At 41.7% G+C, this 21,293-nt stretch overlaps 1 protein-coding gene across 1 annotated transcript in view; it reads right to left on the bottom strand.

Annotated features, from left to right (window-relative positions):
- Nucleotides 1-21,293, bottom strand: part of LOC122925950 (tyrosine 3-monooxygenase-like) — a 117,371-nt gene that overhangs the window by 84,157 nt on the left and 11,921 nt on the right. The window contains exon 4 of the mRNA XM_044277296.1: nucleotides 667-734. Within this exon, the coding sequence (XP_044133231.1) occupies nucleotides 667-734 (68 nt within the window). The remainder of the gene's footprint in view (nucleotides 1-666; nucleotides 735-21,293) is intronic.

The following is a 21,293-nucleotide window of genomic DNA, read 5'->3' as shown; positions in this document are numbered from 1 at the left end:
GATGAATGTAACAATTGTTATATATTTGATCATTATTCCCCTAAACCACATGATAGCTTTATATAGCAATCACTAGCTTTAGAGCTCATTCACATGATCATATTTTTCTTTTGTCTTCTATGTGTTTTTACAATGGATATGACATGGACCCTTACAAGTCAATAAGGCTCTTCACACATCTGTTTCCTTAAGGGAATTGTGCCCCAGTCCAAAAACTGACTGCATGTTCTATTCTGATCTGTTTTTGCAGATCAGAATAGACATTTCTGCAGATGAAAAATAAGATATGGATGTGTGAATGCATGATTTTTATATAAACTGTCCAATTTCCTATTTTGTATAAAATGTTATTGTAATACTGCAAGCATGTTATGCTAATCAACTTTGAATAGTCACTTGGGCAGTGCTGTCCCAGTGAATAGTTATGAAGTCTGGGCTGGAATTACACCCACTGAGGCTTTAATGATGTTCTATAGGGTGTCCTATGTCATTAGAAGTCTTGTTGAAATGTATAGAGTTTGGGTTCCCGGTTGCACACAGTGAAGCAAGGTATACTTTGCCCGGCTTCACCTGCACACTGCACATGCCCAGGTTCCTCAAGATTGAATGAGGGAGATTTTGCTCATGCGCAGACGCGGTGTGTAGTTTTTGTGAAAGATTACTTACTCTTTATACTTGAAAGCCAATTCTGCAAAATATGCTCTTCTTTTCTTGTATTCCTGGTCACCAAATCCCTATCAATAAAAGTGAAAATAGGTAAGAAATGTTACCTATCTTCTCTACCATAAGTGTCCTGGACTGCATTTTTTGTAAAAATTCTCACAAGTGCCAAGGTAGGTGATTAGAAGGGTGATTTGCAACTTTGGGGAATAGGGATGAGTGAATCAACTTCGGATGAAACTAAGTTTCAAATCACCCTTCTAATCACCTACCTTGGCACCTTTGATCCCTTTGCTCATCCCTAATTTTAAATTAACTATGTATTATCTATCTATCTATCTATCTATCTATCTATCTATCTATCTATCTTATCTGTATATATATATATATATATATATATATATATATATATACCTAAACATTGAAATGGGAGAACAAACAGTAACTTAATGTGAAGCAAGAAAGTAACAGGTGTCGCTAAGGTGATTACATTTTGAAGTGCCTAGCTCCAATCTGTAGCATATGAGAGTAGCATAAAAGCCAGCGTCAAAGTTTTTTAGACACATGTTTCCTCATGGATCACATGGATCAAGTCATGTGGGATGATTATGCAATGCCTCCTGTTCATCAGCATGTCAGTTATTGTCACTTGTCATAAACTGAGAAGGACAGAATCCTTCAACTGAGACACCTGGGGAGAAAAACCATGAACTGGAATGACACCAAGAGGTGCACGGAGGCGAACCTCTTGTGCATCCATTTTGTACAGCAAGTGAAATTCAATGTCACATCCCAAGCCCAGGGTGGAAAACAGTGTCTACACAAACCAACAGAAGGTGATTTTATTACACTGGGCTATGAGACAGACATCTAGCTACAAGTGTTCCATTGACTTTCTTTCAATGGCTATCATGATGCACAGCAAGATGGCAATGGAGGTTGGAATTGAAGTCTATCTATTTCAGCAATGAGTCCCCGATTGCTCTGGAGACCACATGGGCAATGCCATGAAAATGTCTTCCAAAGGGAACTACACACCAGTCCTACTTTCAGTATTATGGTGTGGGTGGCATACTGTATGGCCCTTCTAGTCTTCATTTTAGGTACAAAACAACTTGCCATTACATTGATTTGGTTGTGAAACCAGTGGTACGGCCATTTCTCCAAGTGTGCAAGGAGTTATTTTTCAACAGGACAGGACCAGGCTGCATATTGTTTGTGCTACTGTGACAAGTCTGCACAGCCTGAACATGCTACCATGGCCTACAGCGTCTCAGAATTTGTTTCCTATCAAGCATATCTGGGACATCATTGGTTAGCAATTGCAAAGAGAGCTGCCAGCAGTGTGCCCAAGTGCATTCAGCATGGTAGACCATTCCTCAGACAATCATTAATAACCTCATTCATAGCATGCCAAGGTGTTATTGTGTGAATTTCTGTGTGTGGTGTTCAAACTTAATAATTTTGTTTCCATTTTTTGTCATTTGCATATCATTAACATGTCTATCGATCCAGTGATTACAATAATTCCACAACTTTTCCTTCTTGGTGTTTGAAAGTTTGTGAACCCTTAAGTTTTTTCTATCTTTCTGAATACATTTGACCTTAAAGTACATCAGATTTTCAGTCCTAAAATTAGATACAGTTAACCAAGTCAAATAAGGGAGACAAAAATATTAGCCTTGATCATTTATTTATTGAGTAAAATGATCCAATATCACATGTCTGTGAGTGGCAAAAGTATATGAACCTTTAGAATTTGAATATGGAAGGTTAAATTAGAGTTGTATTTTAATGGGATAACCAATTGTAGTGCCCTAGTGCAGGGAGTACTTTGATATTTGGACATGTATGGACACTTGCCTATATCCCCTATGCAAAGTTAAAACGTCTTTCTTTATTTCTCTTGAAAGGGTTAACTTATACTGTTTAATACTGTGTACCTGCATTTTACATGTTGTGATATATATCCTGTTCATTATCACTGTATTTACATGGCTCTGTGGGAAGCGTTAATGAATACTGAGAGACTGTTAGGGCTTTGATTGAGAAGTTGGCAATGTTCCACAGCTGCCATAGGGTTTAAAGAAGACCATGTTTTGGAGGAAAAAAAACTCAGACTTATATACCATCATGTTTTGGAGGGAAAAAACCCAGACTTGTTTACCACCAAAAGCAGACATCTTGACCTTTTAAATGTCTGTTTTTAGCTATGTTATGTCTGGAAACTTGTTTTTGTCTGGATAACATGCTGTATCATTGCCATTGAGTATCATTAAAGCTCTAATGTAAGTCTATACCAGATGGGTGCTGAGCTTCTCCACTCTACCCCTCCCACTAGAAGGTTCTAGTCTAGCAAAAACTGTATGTAAGGAGAGCAGTCAGAGCCCCTAGTGTGCTGCAGTTAGTGACCAGTGCTTGGAGGGGAGACTCATGCCAGCCTACATGAGTGACCAGAAGAAGGCGCTGAGATGGGGACGTTGAGCCACAGACCATGGGTCACTAGCCCTGTGACCAAGGATCCACCCGGACTACTGAGCTACAGACCGTGGGCCCTTGACCAGGATGCCAGCCTTCTGAGAAAGAGAGCAACAGCTAGCTCAGGCCTTTCCTCTGCATCAAACCCTTCTTCTGCCAGGGGGAAGACTCTGCCAGACTACTGAGTGACCAGAAGAAGACGCTGATACGATGATACACTTCCACAGACCCTGGATCACCAGCCTTCTTAAGAGAAAGAGAGACAGCTAGCTCAGATCTTTGGTGCCCGCCCCTCTCTCGCTCTCCTCACACAGCCTTGACGATTGTAAGTGATCAGTGATCGTGCATGCGCGATCCTTGCCAGAGCCGTGGCGATAGATTGATTCGGCAGCAGGGTATGTGTCTGGCTCCTTCCCTCAATTCCATGGGCCAGTTTACCCGTTCCCCTCCCGCGTCTGGGGATCGTTATTAGAGCCCTGGCCACCTCAACAAGTACACATTACACTCCTAATACCACCCACAGGACACAAAAATATTCATGAGGGAGAGTTCAGTCATTGTTGTTATACGCCCCCTCAGCATGTACTTCAGCATGTAAACACAGCAATAACAGAACCATGAAAAGGTGTAAATATGGGCTTTTCTCTTAAGAAATCAAGCTTAACCAATGTATATGTATGTCCTGATGAGTTTTATAAGGTTTAATTTTTTTTTTTCAAATAACTTGGATAACCCCTTTAATCCAATAGAAAAGCTGTCAAAGGACCTGAAGAGGGAGGTTTATGGAAAGAAGCCCACCAGCATAACAGAATTGAAGCAGTTCTACACAGAGCAATGGGCCAAGATTCCTCCAAAGCAATTTTCAGGACTAATCAACAAATACCAGAAACATTTAGTTGCAGTTACTGCTGCACAAGGAGGTCACACCAGATGCAGAAAGCAAAAGTACACATATGTTTACCACCCACAGACATGTGATATTGATTCATTTCCCCTAATATATAAAAGGACAAGTCTAAAATTTTCGACTAATTTGTTTGATTATCTTTATCTACTTTTAGGACTTGAGTGAAAATATGATGCAGGAGATTTATCAAACTGGTGTAAAGTAGAACTGGCTTAGTTGCCTATAGCAACCAATCATATTTCCCCTTTCATTTTCCAAAGGAGCTGTGAAAAATGTAAGGTGAAATCTGATTGGTTGCCAGTTACTAGCCTGTTCTTCTTACACCGTTTTGATAAATTTCCACCAATGTATTTTTAGGTCAAATTAATGATGAAATATAGTATTTTCACACACTTTCAAGGACAACTGTTTATATATAGAGATGTCCGGAACATAAAATTTTCCATTCGCGAACAGCGAACGCGATTTTACATGAATGTTCGCGAACGGGCAAGCCGGGCGAACCGCCATAGACATCAATAGGCAGGCGAATTTTAAAACCCACAGGGACTCTTTCTGGCCACAATAGTGATGGAGAAATTGTTTCAAGGGGACTAACACCTGGACTGTGGCATGCCGGAGGGGGATCCATGGCAAAACTCCCATGGAAAATTACGTAGTTGACGCAGAGTCGGGTTTTAATCCATAAAGGGCATAAATCACCTAACATTCCTAAATTGTTTGGAATAACGTGCTTTAAAACATCAGGTATGAAGTTGTATCGATCAGGTAGTGTAAGGGTTACGCCCGCTTCACAGTGACAGACCAAACTATGACAGACCAAACTCCCCATTTAACGCACCACAAACAACCGCAAACAGTCCATTTGCACAACACCCCATTTGCACAAGGTTGGATACCAAGCTGGCCATGTCCCGTTCCTTGTCCTCACTGACGTCATTAAAGGTCTTTTCCTCCACCCAGCCACAGTACAACACCAAGGGTCCCTGAAAGATGACAAAGCTGACAACAAGCCCCCTGGGATGTCTGTTGTGGTTGGTCTTCCACCTCCTCAAAGCCACCTTCCTCCTCTGACTCCTCTTCTTCAGACTCCTCTCTCTGCGTTGCCGCAGGTCCAGCAATCAACGACGACAAGGCTGCTTCTGGTGGTGATGGTGACCACAACTCTTCTTCTTCATGCTCATTTACGGCCTGATCCAGCACTCTTCGCAGGGCACGCTCCAGAAAAAAACGCATATGGGATGAGGTCAATGATGTTGCCTTGGGTTTGACTGACCAGGTTTGTCACCTCCGCAAAAGGACGCATGAGCCTACATTGTGCATGAGCGTTCAGTAACGTGGCCAAAAAATACCCAGCTCCGCAGAGGCTGTTATTAAAAAAAATCTGTTCTTACCAGTTTAATCTCTGTTTTGTCCCCTATCAGGGGCCGGTGTATGGAATAGATTTTAGGAACCGGGAGATGGAAAAAGATGCTTGGTCGGTCCTCTTACTTCCAATTTAGGGGCACTGCACGTGTGCCATGCAATGTACTGTGCCACCCTATATGAGTGGTGTGTTAAGTAGTACTATTCTTATCAGTTTAATCCCTGTTACGTCCAATATCAGGGGATGTGTATCGAAAAGATTTTAGACAACCGCAAAGAGTTGTCAATAGTTGACACACATTTGGATAGGTTGTTGTGGATAGCTCACCACCCTCCTCTATATGGCAAGGGTGCTCTAGATGTAAACTGATCACCCAATCAGTAAAGGTAAATGTAATAATGGATAGAAAAACAACTGGCACTCACTATGTGGATCACATCAACAGCATTTATTAGCCACTAACTCAACAATGGAGTGTAAGCGGCAAAAATAGTACAACATATAATAAAACGCTCGAATAAAATACAATATCCGGAAATATCAATCTTAAAACACTTAAAAAGATATAAAAATATAAAATATAGACGGCAGTCCACTGGTAATGGAACCCTATATGTAAAGAGTCCTTTGAATATTGCACAGCTTGGTCAATATAATATCCTATAGCCTAAATGTGATGTATCGCACCTATATAGTCTTTATAGGCAGATTCTGGGGTAATAATATCCGCAATGTCTCTTAGTGCGAAATATGGACATCCGCTTACTATTTAGGGCAATGTCCCTTTAAATGCAGGCGATGATTTCATAAAGTTCACCTATAACTTGCCCTTTTACCGCAAAAGATATAGTTCAGACCTTGTAGAGTGTTGAGGGCCTTAAAATATTCAGGTGCACACTGATATGGGAATATTCGCTTACCGGTATGTCACCAAAGTTTCTGGCAATCCCGTTACTCAGCTTACTGCACCGCTCGGCTGTGTTTGCTTCCAGCGTCCTCACTCCTCGGTGTCTGTCACGTGGTCTCTTCCCAAAGTATTGCGGGATTTGGTATCTGTGTTGCGGTCTTCCAGTGAGATGCTATTCACTTTTAAATGCGAGAATGGAGCGCTCCAAATTCGATACGATGATTTTAAATGATCTCACTCATATCCAAATTCGCTTAATGCAGGGATATAACGCCAGATGCGTTTCGGGGACTTCTCTCCCCTTCCTCAGTGGCTATATCCCTGCTGCCACATCACTTCCTTTTATATTACCACAGGTACTTGTTAAAACCTGGACTGGAATACCTTTTTCATGTGTTGTGATTTTAATGCGTTTTTCATGCGTTTTTTTCGCAACAGGTGCGTTTTTTTCTGTATTCTCATCATATTGCTATCCCCAGTATTGGCAATGAAGGAAAAATTGGTACCAGTTTGCTTTCCATTAATAAATATACATATTACATAAAATCCATAGATATGTGTCTAATACATAAAATCCATATATATATATATGTCATCAGCACTATGAAAGTTTTCTTAAATAAAATACTTTAAGGCTCAAGCAGCATAGTCGTCATCATATTCGCATATACCCCCTTGTACTTCTCACTGTTCAGAATAATTCAATAAGGATAGAAATGGGGAAGTGGGCCTGTCCCCAAGAGGGGGTCACAGCGCCGATAAACGGCCCGGCATGTGATCCCCCATTGGATGAAAGGCCCACTGCCCTAACCTTGAAAGTTTGAATAAGTTCATATTAGGATTAAATTAAAATAATCTAAATTTAGTTTTTACTCAGAGTACTAACATTAGAGAAACTGAATTTTTGGATTTGGCAATTATGAAAGTAGGCGAAAAATATATTTGTAAGACCTATCAAAAACCCTCGGCCAGGAATGCATTTATTCTACACTCAAGTTGCCACTTACCAAACTGGCTATTGAATGTGCCCTTCGGACAGTTTCGTAGATTAAAAATAAACTGTACCGAAGAGTCGCAATTTGAAGTGGAAGCCATGCACTTGAGAGATAAATTCCTGGCAAAACAATATCCTAAAAAAATACTAGAGGGATCATTAGAAAAAGTAAGAAAACTGCCGAGGAGTACACTACTGACAATGAAAACAATACAGAATAATGAGACAGACTCCCAACTGAGGATTATTCTCCCATATATAGCACAAAGGAAAAGAGTGGAAGAGATAATTAAACGCCATTGGCACCACTTATTACAGGATAAGGTCATAGGTAGAATAATGCCATTGAGACCACAAATAATATATACGAGGGCGCCCAATTTGGGCATAAAAGTGGCCCTGTCTATTAAGATGAAACAGAGCAAACCACCAGGTGGTGGCAGACTAACTAACCTGAAGGGCTTTTATAAATGTGGACAGTGTATCTGCTGTAAAATAACAAAAATCCCAAGAAACACTAAGAGGGTAGCCTCGACCCAGAATTATTTTATGTGGGAGATAGAGCACTTTCTAACATGTAATTCAGTCAGTGTGATTTACCTCGTCCAATGTCCGTGTTCAAGACAATATATTGGACGGACAAAAAGAACCTTGAGAGAATATCCGAACATATTTCGATTATTAAAAAAGGATATCTCAAACACTCACTCTCAAGGCACTTCAAATAAGTTCACGGGCAAGACCCCGCGGGGTTGACCTTTGTGGCCTTAGAAAAAATTGACAAATATTGGAGAGGTGGAAATCACATTGAGCGAATGTCAAGAGCCGAATCCAAACAAATTTATGATTTTGGGAGTATGATGCCAGCTGGTCTGAACGCAGAACTAGAGATCTTCGGCTTTTTATAAGGTTAGGGCAGTGGGCCTTTCATCCAATGGGGGATCACATGCCGGGCCGTTTATCGGCGCTGTGACCCCCTCTTGGGGACAGGCCCACTTCCCCATTTCTATCCTTATTGAATTATTCTGAACAGTGAGAAGTACAAGGGGGTATATGTGAATATGATGACGACTATGCTGCTTGAGCCTTAAAGTATTTTATTTAAGAAAACTTTCATAGTGCTGATGACATATATATATATATGGATTTTATGTATTAGACACATATCTATGGATTTTATGTAATATGTATATTTATTAATGGAAAGCAAACTGGTACAAATTTTTCCTTCATTGCCAATACTGGGGATAGCAATATGATGAGAATACAGAAAAAAACGCACCTGTTGGGAAAAAAACGCATGAAAAATGCATTAAAATCACAACACATGAAAAAGGTATTCCAGTCCAGGTTTTAACAAGTACCTGTGGTAATATAAAAGGAAGTGATGTGGCAGCAGGGATAAAGCCACTGAGGAAGGGGAGTGAAGTCCCTGAAACGCGTCTGGCGTTATATCCCTGCATTAAGCGAATTTGGATATGAGTGAGATCATTTAAAATCATGGTATCGAATTTGGAGCGCTCCATTCTCGCATTTAAAAGTGAGTAGCATCTCACTGGAAGACCGCAACACAGATACCAAATCCCGCGATACTTTGGGAAGAGACCACGTGACAGACACCGAGGAGTGAGGACGCTGGAAGCAAACACAGCCGAGCGGTGCGGTAAGCTGAGTAACGGGATTGCCAGAAACTTTGGTGACATACCGGTAAGCAAATATTCCCATATCAGTGTGCACCTGAAGATTTTAAGGCCCTCAACACTCTACAAGGTCTGAATTATATCTTTTGCGGTAAAAGGGCAAGTTATAGGTGAACTTTATGAAATCATCGCCTGAATTTAAAGGGACATTGCCCTAAATAGTAAGCGGATGTCCATATTTTGCACTAAGAGACATTGCGGATATTATTACCCAAGAATCTGCCTATAAAGACTATATAGGTGCGATACATCACATTATATTGACCAAGCTGTGCAATATTCAAAGGACTCTTTACATATAGGGTTCCATTACTAGTGGACTGCCGTCTATATTTTATATTTTTATATCTTTTTAAGTGTTTTAAGATTGATATTTCTGGATATTGTATTTTATTAGATAGTTTTATTATATGTTGTACTATTTTTGCCGCTTACACTCCATTGTTGAGTTAGTGGCTAATAAATGCTGTTGATGTGATCCACATAGTGAGTGCCAGTTGTTTTTTTATCCAATAGTTGACACACACATGACATAAATTTTATTCCTCTATGCGTCAATCTTGGTGTAGTGATCACATGTGCTCGTGCGCACGTTTGGGAGATTGCAGGCAATGGCAGTTTTTCAAAGCCTATGGTCGTACTGAGGTAGTGACAGTTAAGGCTACTTTCACACTAGCGTTCGGCTGTCCGCTTGTGAGCTCCGTTTGAAGGGGCTCACAAGCGGACCCGAACGCTTCCATCCAGCCCCAATGCATTCTGAGTGGACGCGGATCCGCTCAGAATGCATCAGTCTGGCGGCGTTCAGCCTCCGCTCCGCTCAGCAGGCGGACACCTGAACGCTGCTTGCAGTGTTCGGGTGTCCGCCTGGCCGTGCGGAGGCGTGCGGATCCGTCCAGACTTACAATGTAAGTCAATGGGGACGGATCCGTTTGAAGATGACACACTATGGCTCAATCTTCAAGCGGATCCGTCCCCCATTGACTTTCAATGTAAAAGTCTGGACGGATCCGTTCAGGCTAATTTCACACTTAGACATTTTTTGACAATATAATGCAGACGGATCCGTTCTGAACGGAGCCACCGTCTCCATTAATATGAGCGGATCCGTTCAGAACGGATCCGATCAAACGCTAGTGTGAAAGTAGCCTAAGTGACCCAGAAAACAATGATTCTGCAGTGTGGGACCATTGTTGGCCTAGTAGGCTTTAATGATCACCTTAGATGATCACAAAGAAAATTAATGTTTTTTCTATGCAAAATTATCCAGCCGATCGCTTTTGGTCTGTTCACAATTAAGCAATGACCTTATCATCTGGGGTGTGCCAACACTGCCAACACACTCATAGAGGTGATCGCTTCATTGTGATACGCAAGCCCCTTCACCACAACAATGTAACGATCATTAAGGGGAATTGACACTTGTATGTGCCTTTTTTTTGTTTTGTTTTTCAGCCACAGTGCAGCACCAGTGCAGGCCAGAAAAATTAGGCATGTACACATGACTGAAAAATTTGGTATTGTTGCAGCCGCTGCTGTATCAGAAAGTGCACTAAAACATTGTGGCTTGAACCCTAGTTGGTGGCGGATAAGTCACGCAAGTCATCCGGCATGCAGAGATTAAATACAGCAGCGTGTGGACCATTTTTATCCCAAGGCATCTCATCAGGCCTTTTTTAGTCAAATGCATCCCCCACTAAATGCATCCCCCACTGTAAGTCCCTTCGGGATCCATGCCTCATTCATCTTAATAAAGGTGAGGTAATCTAGACTTTTTTGACCTAGGTGACTTCTCTTCTCAGTGACAATACCTCCTGCTGCGCTGAAGGTCCTTTCTGACAGGACACTTGAAGCGGGGCAGGCCAGAAGTTCTATCGCAAATATGGATAGCTCAGGCCACAGGTCAAGCCTGCACACCCAGTAGTCAAGGGGTTCATCGCTCCTCAGAGTGTCGATATCTGCAGTTAAGGCGAGGTAGTCTGCTACCTGTCGGTGGAGTCGTTCTCTGAGGGTGCACCCCGAAGGGCTGTGGCGATGCGTAGGACTTAAAAACCTCTGCATGTCCTCCATCAACAACACGTCTGTAAAGCGTCCTGTCCTTGCCGGCGTGGTCGTGGTAGGAGGAGGATTACTTTCACCTCTTACCCTGTTAGATTCCCGTTGTGCTGTGACATCACCCTTATACGCTGTGTAAAGCATACTTTTAACTTGTTTTGGAACTGCTGCATTATTCTTTCCGACTTCCGGTAATTCAGTAATATTTCAGCCACTTTCTGCTTATACCGGGGGTCTAGTAGTGTAGCCACCCAGTACAGGTCGTTCTCCTTCATCCTTTTGATTAGTGATGAGCGGCAGGGGTCATATTCGAATTCGCAATATTTCGCGAATATTTTAGAATATTCGTTGAATATTCGAAAATTCGAAAATTCACGATTTTTTTTCTTGAAAAAAAATCTGCAAGGTAATGATTGTGTAATATGCGAATTTTCGGATTCAAATTTTTATTGCTAATTTTTCAACTTACAACTATTAGACAAAGAAGATTATAGCACTATATTAGCTAAATTGCTCTATATTTGATTTTTTGAATATTCGCTATATTGCTATAACAGTTTTTTTCGAATATTCGTAATATATAGCAATATAGCTAATATTCGAAAAAATCTAATATAGAGCAATTTAGCTAATATAGTGCTATAATGTTTTTTTATAGTTAAATTACAACTATTAGACAAAGAAGATTATAGCACTATATTAGCTAAATTACTCTATATTCGTTTTTTTTCGAATATTCGCTATATTGCTATAACTTCGTTTTTTCAAATATTTGTAATATTCTAAAACAAGAATATATAGCAATATAGCGAATATTCGAAAAAAACGAATATAGAGCAATTTAGCTAATATAGTGCTAAAATCTTCTTTGTCTAAAAGTTGAAAAATTCACAATAAAAATTTGAATCCAAAAATTTGAATTACGAAAATTCGCATATTACACAATCATTACCTTGCTGATTTTTTCAAGAAAAAAAAATCGTGCATTTTCGAATATGAACCCTGCCGCTCATCACTACTCCTAAAGTCAAATATATTGCAGCCTTCTTATTGGCCCACAAGCTAGAAGCAGGAAGGGATCATGTGTACTGAAATTCGAATATTCGTGATCAACACTACTTTTTATACGAGGGTCCCTCAACAGGCATGACAGCATGAAAGACCCCATTTGCACAAGGTTGGATGCCGAGGTACTCGTCATGTCCCGTTCCTCGTCCTCACTGATCTCATTGAAGGTCTGTTCTTCCCCCTAGCCACATACAACACCACGGGTACCAGATAGAAGACAACGGGCACCCTGGGATGCCTGCTGTGGTTGATCTTCGTCCTCCTCAAAGCCACATTCCTCCTCTGACTCCTCTTCCTCAGATTCCTCTTCCAGCGTTGCCTCAGGTCCAGCAAACGATGCTGACAAGGCTGTTTCTGGTGGTGATGGTGACCACAACTCTTCCTCTTCCTCTTCATGCTCATCTATGGCCTGATCCAGCACTCTTCGCAGGGCACGCTCCAGGAAGAAAACAAATGGGATTATGTCGCTGATGGTGCCTTCAGTGCGACTGACTAGGTTTATCACCTCCTCAAAAGGACGCATGAGCCTACAGGCATTACGCATGAGCGTCTAGTAACGTGGCACATAAATACCCAGCTCTGCAGAGGCTGTCCTAGCACCCCGGTCATACAAATACTCATTGACGGCTTTTTCTTGTTGGAGCAGGCGATCGAACATTAGGAGTGTTGAATTCCAACGTGTTGGGCTGTCGCAAATCAAGCGCCTCACTGGCATGTTGTTTCGCCGTTGAATATCTGAAAGGTGCGCCATGGCCGTGTAGGAACGCCTGAAATGGCCACACACCTTGCTGGCCTGCTTAAGGATGTCCTGTAAGCCTGGGTACTAATGCACAAAGCGTTGTACGATCAGATTCAACACATGTGCCATGCACGGCACATGTGACAACTTGCCAAATTCAATGCCGCCAACAAATTGTTTCCGTTGTCACACAACACTTTGCCGTTCTCCAGTTGGTGCAGAGTCAGCCACTGATCCACCTGTGCGTTCAGGGCGGACAGGAGTGCTAGTCCGGTGTGACTCTCTGCTTTCAGGCAAGTCAACCCCAAGACAGCGGGACACTGTCGTATCCGGGATGTGGAATAGCCCCTGGGGAGCTGGGGGGGTGCAGTTGATGTGGAGCAAGATGCAGCAGCAGAAGAGGACTCAGCCGAGGAGGTTAGCAAAGAGGATGGAGTAGGAGGAGTAGAGGAGGTGGCAGCAGGCCTGCTTGCAAGTCGTGGCGGTGTCACCAACTCCTCTGCAGAGCCACGCATTCCATGCTTGGCAGCCGTCAGCAGGTTTACCCAATGCGCAGTGTAGGTGATATACCTGCCCTGACCGTGCTTTGCAGACCAGTTATCAGTGGTCAGATGGACCCTTGCCCCAACACTGTGTGACAGACATGCCATGATTTCCTTTTCCACAATAGAGTACAGGTTGGGGATTGCCTTTTGTGAAAAAAAAATTTGGCCGGGTACCTTCCACTGCGGTGTCCCAATAGCTACAATTTTTTGAATGCTTCAGATTCCACCAGCTTGTATGGTAAAAGCTTGCGGGCTAATAGTTCCGACAAGCCAGCTGTCAGACGCCGAGCAAGGGGGTGACTCTGACATTGGCTTCTTACGCTCAAACATTTCATTGACAGACACCTGACTGTGGGCAGATGAGCAGGAACTGCTGAAGGTGAGAGGCGGAGTAGCGGGTGGTTGAGAGGGGGCAAGGAGGACAGCAGTGGTTGACGTGGCTGAAGATGCTGGACCAGGAGGAGGATGGTGGCTTTGAGTTTGTGTGCTGTTTGTACTCATCATATGTTGATCCCATAGGCGTTTGTGATGTAAGGCTACTTTCATGCGGATCCGCTCAGAATGCATCAGTCTGGCACCGTTTGTCCTCCGCTCCGCTCAGCAGGCGGAGGCAAACGGATCCGTCCAGACTTACAATGTAAGTCAATGGGAACGGATCTGTTTGAAGTTGACACAATATGGCTCAATTTTCAAATGGATCCGTCCCCTATTGACTTTCAATGTAAAGTCTGGACGGATCCGTCTGAGCTACTTTCACACTTAGAATTTTTTCTAAAATATAATGCAGACGGATCTGTTCTGAACGGATCCCATGGTCTGCATTATATGAGCGGATCCGTCTGGGCAGACCCTAGATGGATCCGCTCTGAACGCAAGTGTGAAAGTAGCCTAAGATCATGTGCCTTCACAAAGCAGTTGTACCTAGGTGGGTGTTGGACTTCCCACGACTCAGTTTTGTTTGGCACAGGTTGCAAATGGCATCGCTGTTATCAGAGGCAGACACACACAAAAAAGCCACACTGCTGAGCTTTGCAATGACGGCATTCTGGTGGTGGCAACAGTATGTGTTGATTGGCGTGCTGCCTGGCTGACCCCGAGTGCCGATACATGCTGTCTGACTGTGCCACTAGCTCCTTGCGACGACCTCCCCCTGCTTCCAACTCGTCTCCTCCTCCTCTCTGTCTCCCCATCTGAACTTTCCCCCTGTTCTTCTTCTCTTTGAGCGGGCACCCACGTGACATCCACGGACACATCGTCATTATCAACCGCTTCACTTGTATCTGACAACTCAGCAAAGGAAGCAGCAGCGGGTACAACATCATCATCACACCGTATGTCCATGTGTGTAATGCTGCCTGACTGAGACATATCCCTGTTATCTACATCCTCTGGCAATAATGGTTGTGTATCACTCATTTCTTCCAACTGATGTGTAAATAACTCCTCTGACAGATCAAGTGAAGCGGCTGTGGTGCTAGTGTTGGTGGTGGCGGCGGGCAGGCGAGTGGTAACTTGAGGTGCCCGAAGCTGAGCTGGAGGAGGATGGTGCATCAAGGTTCCGAGAGGAAGCTGTAGAAGATTGGGTGTCCTGTGTTAGCCAGTCAACTATGTCCTCAGAACTTTTCAAGTTCAGGGTATGTGGCCTCTGAACACTGGACATTATTATAGGGCCAGTGGAAATCACAGCATCACGACCACGATGGCCCCTGCGGGGTGGCCTGCCTCTGCCTGTCATTTATTTTTAGATTAGTGGTACTATGCGTGCAAGGTACTGTGCCAACCGATATGAGTGGTGGTGGGCAGTGGGCACAGTACGATCTGTGGGCCTGACACACACTGGCAGGCAACTGCAATTATATTACAGATAAAAAATTGTATTGCTTTTTTATCTACAAGGTACTGTGCCACCAGATATGAGTGGTGGGCAATGGGCGCAGAACACTCTGTGGGCCTGACACACAGTGCCAGGCAACTGCAATTATATTACAGAGAAAAAATTGTATTGCTTTTTTATCTACAAGGTACTGTGCCACCATATATGAGTGGTGGGCAGTGGGCACAGAACACTCTGTGGGCCTGACACACACTGCCAGGCAACTGCAATTATATTACAGAGAAAGAATTGCATTACTTTTTTATTTGCAAGGTACTTTGCCACCAGATATGAGTGGTGGGTAGTGGGCACATTACAATCTGTGGGCCTGACACACACTGGCAGGCAACTGCAATTATATTACAGAGAAAAAATTGTACTGCTTTTTTATCTGCAAGGCACTATGCCACCAGATATGAGTGGTGGGCACTGACAGTGGGCACAGTACACTCTGTGGGCCTGACACACTCTGGCAGGCAACTGCATTTATATTACAGAGAAAAAAATGTATTGCTTTTTTATCTACAAGGTACTGTGCCACCAGATATAAGTGGTGGGCAGTGGGCACATTACAATCTGTGGGCCTGACACACACTGGCAGGCAACTGCAATTATATTACAGAGAAAAAATTGTATTGCTTTTTTATCTGCAAGGTACTGTGCCACCAGATATGAGTGGTGGGCAGTGGGCACAGTACACGGGCAGGCAACTTCAATATATATATATATAAAAAATAAAATAAAAAGCAGACTGATGTACTAGCCCTAAAAAGGGCTTTTTGGGGTGCTGTCAGGTCGCTGTCCTTACAGCAGATCAGATGAGTCTTTGAGGACTGGAGTGGACATAGAACACTGGCCTAGCTATCGATTTATCTATTAAATCCGCAGCAGCTGCACTCTCCCTGCTCTCACTAATACTGCAGCTTCAGAATGAATCTAAGATGGATGTTGTCCTTGCTTTTTGATAGGGGGTGGGAGGGTCTGGGAGGGAGGGTATGTTGATTGGCTGGAATGTGTCTGCTGACTGTGAGGTACAGGGTCAAAGTTTGCTTAATGATGACGTATAGGGGGCGGACCAAACATCGCATATGTTTGCCCGCCGCGGCGAACAAGCCATGCTTGCCGGGAACTGTTCGCCGGCGAATAGTTCGAGACATCTCTATTTATATATTAATACTATAAATATATATATATATATAGAGAGAGAGAGAGATGTAATTTTTCTATCATTTGGAGGTAATAATCAAGAAATGTGCACATTAAGGTTTTAAGTATTCAAGGCAAGAAACCTGATAATCTGTGTTGATGTTATGGCAGTGAAAACATGCTCAACCTTTGCTTCAAAGAAGAAACCTCTCAGCTCCCAGCTGTATAGAGCCGTCCATGCATACATGGGAACGGGCTGTGTTTCCTGCCATATGGTATTAGTTACTCAGCACTTACCCACCCAGGGAAATAACCTCTCAGAACTTCACAAAATGACATTTTCTTGGTTTTCGACTTGACAGCAGTGGATGTAAAACATCCTAATTTCTATGTAAATGATCTGTCTGGGAAAATTATATAATACTTGATTCACATAGTAATTATATGTGAGCCAAGGGTCTTAGAATTGTGGCTCCCATACAAATCTGGTTATGATGAGCAAAATGTCTTATTAGTTTTATGTTTATATAAAACTACAATTGTCAAAAGTTTTATGGCCGGAGCAGAAATAATTTTTGCATATGTGATGATTTATATACAGAACACAAACCCTTTGCCCATATACATGGAAAATGATGTATATTGGATACATAGGATTTTTTTTAAATCAAAATCTGAAGTGTAATAAAATACAGAAGCTGACAAATAGGACAGTGAGACAGTAAACTCAAAACATGGAATGCATTGTATTCCCTGCAAACAGTCATTTCAGGCTAGAGAGAGATTGTGTAGTGTTCTACCGTAAGCTACCAGAAGTCCAATATGTCTGCCGCCATGAATACTACTTTATCTGAAATACTGTATCTTCAATTATGAGAACAGCCTGCACATATCAACATATACATTATATGGAGAAAAGTATTGCATACACCCCTTAATTACAGAATTTGGGTTTTTCACTCAGTCCCATTGCCACAGGTGTATAAAATCCAGCACCTAACCATGAAGTCTGCCTTTACAAACATTTGTGAACAAATTGCTCGTTCTAAAGAGCTCTCTAAATTATAGTGTGCTTCTGTAATAGGAAGCTACCACTATAAGTCAGTTTCTAAAATTTCTTCTGTCCTAGATATTCAAGCATCAGCTGTGAGTGATATTACATAATGGCAGCATTTAGGAATAACAGCAACCCAAAGTGGGCCGTGAGGAAGGACATTGCAGACTTAACCCACTTTTCCTCGTTTGATATTAGTGTTTTGATTTTAGGTTACTATTGATTGGTAGTTTATTTTGGATGTAATTGTGTCTTTGGGTACATTTACACTTTTGTATATTTTGTGATATATTTGTGTTGGAGCAATGCAATAATAAAAGGGGGAGTCACTTATCATGGTGCATGATCTATTTTTTCTGTATCATGTTGATGTTTGCCATTTTAATTGTGGTCCTTTGTGTTGTTTTTTGTTTATATTAAATAAATTACTTTATTTATTTGTCTTCTATCTCATACCAACTTTTGTTCTTCAATTTCATAAGTCTTAATGCTTCAGCACACTAACACATTTTGGACAACTGTATGCTTCAAGCTTTGTGGGAAGAGTTTGGGGAAATATATTTGATGTTCCAGCATGATTGTGTCCCAGTGCAGAAAGCAAGGTCCATAAAGGCATGGTTGGGTAGTATTCAGTGTAGGTTCCTGTCCTAAAGAAATCGCCTTGTCAAAATGTATTTGCCAAGAATGTCACATTAACACTAGTTCATTTTCAATTGTGAGTATGGCACTATTGAATTTACTTGGCTATTTGTGTTAGCAGAGTGCTGTTGCAGTGTTTGTTTTTGGACATATATATATATATATATATATATATATATATATATATTGGAGAAAAGGAGAAAATAAGTATTTGATACACTGGCGATTTAGCAAGTTTTCCCACCTACGAAGAATGAAGAGGTCTGAAATTTTTATCGTAGGTATACTTCAACTGTGAGAGACAGAATCTAAAAAAAAAATCCAGAAAATCACATTGTATGATTTTTAAATGATGAATTTGCATTTTATTCCATGAAATATGTATTTGATACAATAGAAAAACAGAGCTTAATATTTGGTGTAACTCTTGACCAAGTTTTCACACATTGAAGCAGGGATTTTGGCCCACTCCTCCATACAGATCTTCTCCAGTTCTTTCAGGTTTCGAGCTGTTGCTGGGCAAAATTGAGTTTCAGCTCCCTCCAAAGATTTTCAAGTGGGTTCAGGTCTAGGCTAGGTTCCTCCAGGGCCTTAAAATTCTTCTTACGGAGCTACTGCTTAGTTGCCCTGTCTGTGTGTTTCGGGTCATTGTCATTCTGGAAGACCCAGCCACGACCCATCTTCAATGCGCTTACTGAGGGAAGGAGATTATTGGACAAAATCTTGCGCCCCTTCCATCCTCCCTTCAATACAGTGCAGTCGTCCTGTCCTCTTTGCAGAAAAGCACCCCTAAAGTATGATGTTTCCACCCCCATGTTTCACAGTTGGAACGGTGTTCTTGGGGTTGTATTCATCCTTCTTCTTCCTCCAAACAAAGCGACTGGAGTTGATACCAAAAAGTTCTATTTTAGTCTCATCTGACCACATGGCCTTCTCCATCTTGTGTTTCTTCCATTTTCTAATAATTGCACTAACAATTGTTGCCTTATTACCAAGCTGCTTGCCTATTGTCCTGTAGCCCATCCCAGCCTTATGCAGGTCTATAATTTTGTCCCTGGTGTCTTTAGACAGCTCTTCGGTATTGGCCATGGTGGAGAGGTTGGAGTGTGATTGATTGACAGGTGTCTTTTACACAGGTAATGTGCTCAAACAGTCGCAAGTAACAGGCAAGTGCAGGGTAGGAGGGTGTCTTAAAGAAAAACTAACAGGTGAGTTTTGAGGTTTGCTTTGTTTTTTTTTATGTTGACACTACAGAGGGTAAGTGGAAGGTGGGGCTTTAAATGTGTATCTCTGGGGACACAAAAGGGGAGCATTATATATATATATATATATATATATATATATATAGGGGCACAGAGGGGGAGCATTATATACAGTGGCATGCTATAATGTTGGCACCCCTGGTCAAAATTACTGTTACTGTGAAGATGAAATGGTCTCCAAAAGGCATAAACTTAAAGATAACACATTCCCTTTGTATTTTAAGTAAAAACTTTTTTTTTAATTTCATCTTTTAGGTTTTCAAAAAAACAAGAAAATTAAAAGGGCCCAAAGCAGAACATTTGGGAACCTTGCATGGTTAGTACCTAGTAGCACCCACTTTGGCAAGTATCACAGCTTGTAAACACTTTTTGTAGCCAGCCACAGTATTTCAATTAATTTTTGAGGGATTTTCATCCATTTCAAGTATTCAATTACTGTGAGATCCCTGGACTGTCTTGCATGCACTGCTCTTTTGAGGTCTATACACAGATTTTCAATAATGTTCAGATAAGGGGACTGTGAGGACCACGATAAAACCTTCACCTTGCACCTTTTGAGGTAGTCTATTATGGATTTTGAGGTGTGTTTAGAATTATCCATTTGTAGAAGCCATACTCTTTTCAACTTCAGTTTATTTTACAGTCGGTGCTTGCTTCCAGAATTTGCTGGAATTTTATTGAATCCATTATTCCTTCTACCCTTGAAATGTTTCCAATGCCATTGGCTGCAACATAACCCCAAATCATGACTGATCCACCCTCAAGCTTAATGGTTGGAGAGGCTTCTTTTCAGGAAATTCTGTGCCCTTTTTTTCTCCAAACATATCTTTGCTAATTGTGGCCAAAGAGTTCTATTTTAACCTCATTGGTCCACAGGACTTCTTTTCAAAATGCATTAGCCTTGTTTAGATGTCCTTTTGCAAACTTCTGTTGCTGAAGTTTTAATGAGGATGCAGGAGAGGTTTTCTTCTGATGACTCTTCCACGAAGGCCATATTTGTGCAGGTGTTGCTGAACAATAGAACAATGTACCACAACTCCAGAGTCTGCTCAATCTTCCTGAAGGTCTTTTGCAGTCAAGCTGAGATTCTGATTTACCAGTTTGGTCTTCCAGACCTTCTCTTGATATCCACCATTCTTTTTAACTGGCATTTCTTAATTACATTTCGAACTGAGAAAATGTCAACCTGAAAACGCTTTGCTATCTTCTTATAGCCTTCTCCTGCTTTGTGGGCTTCAACTATTTTAATTTTTATTGTGTTATGCAGCTGCTTAGAAGAACCCTTGGATGCTACTTTTTGGGACAAGGTTAGACGAGTCTGAGTATTTATAAAGCTTTGAAATTTGCGTCACCTGGCCTTTCTTAATGATGATTGTAAGCAAGCCTTAACCCTAACAGGCTAGTTAAGGTCTAAGACCTTGGTCAAAGTTATCTGAATGATCAAATCTCTTTGGGTTTACATTCTAAAATTTTACAAAACGAAAATAATACACTGATATTGCTTGCATGCTACTGTCTATGGGGGTACAAAAGGGGGGTGTTATTCATACTGAAGGGTCTTTGGGTGGCATTATAGCTAAAATCTCTTAGCTATAATGGGTTCCTATACTTTGCAAGGTACTTCTTTCCTGTTTACATTCAAAAATTTTACAAAACAAAAATAATACACTGATATTGCTTAAAATGTTGAAAAGTATATTTCATCTTTAACTTTATGCCTTTTGGAGATCATTTCATCTTCAACTTGCTTAACTGTTCACAGTAACAGTAATTATGACTATGGGTGCCCAAACTTTTGCATGCTACTGTACAAAAGGGGGGTGTTATTCAGCCACAAAAGGCACTGTTGAGGTGCATTATTTTATCCTGGGGGCACTATGGGGGCGATTATATCTCCTGAGAG

The sequence above is a fragment of the Bufo gargarizans genome, chromosome 2 (genome assembly GCF_014858855.1).
Source record: "Bufo gargarizans isolate SCDJY-AF-19 chromosome 2, ASM1485885v1, whole genome shotgun sequence".
Taxonomy (NCBI): Eukaryota; Metazoa; Chordata; class Amphibia; order Anura; family Bufonidae; genus Bufo; species Bufo gargarizans.
This window is presented reverse-complemented; position numbering and strand designations above follow the sequence as displayed.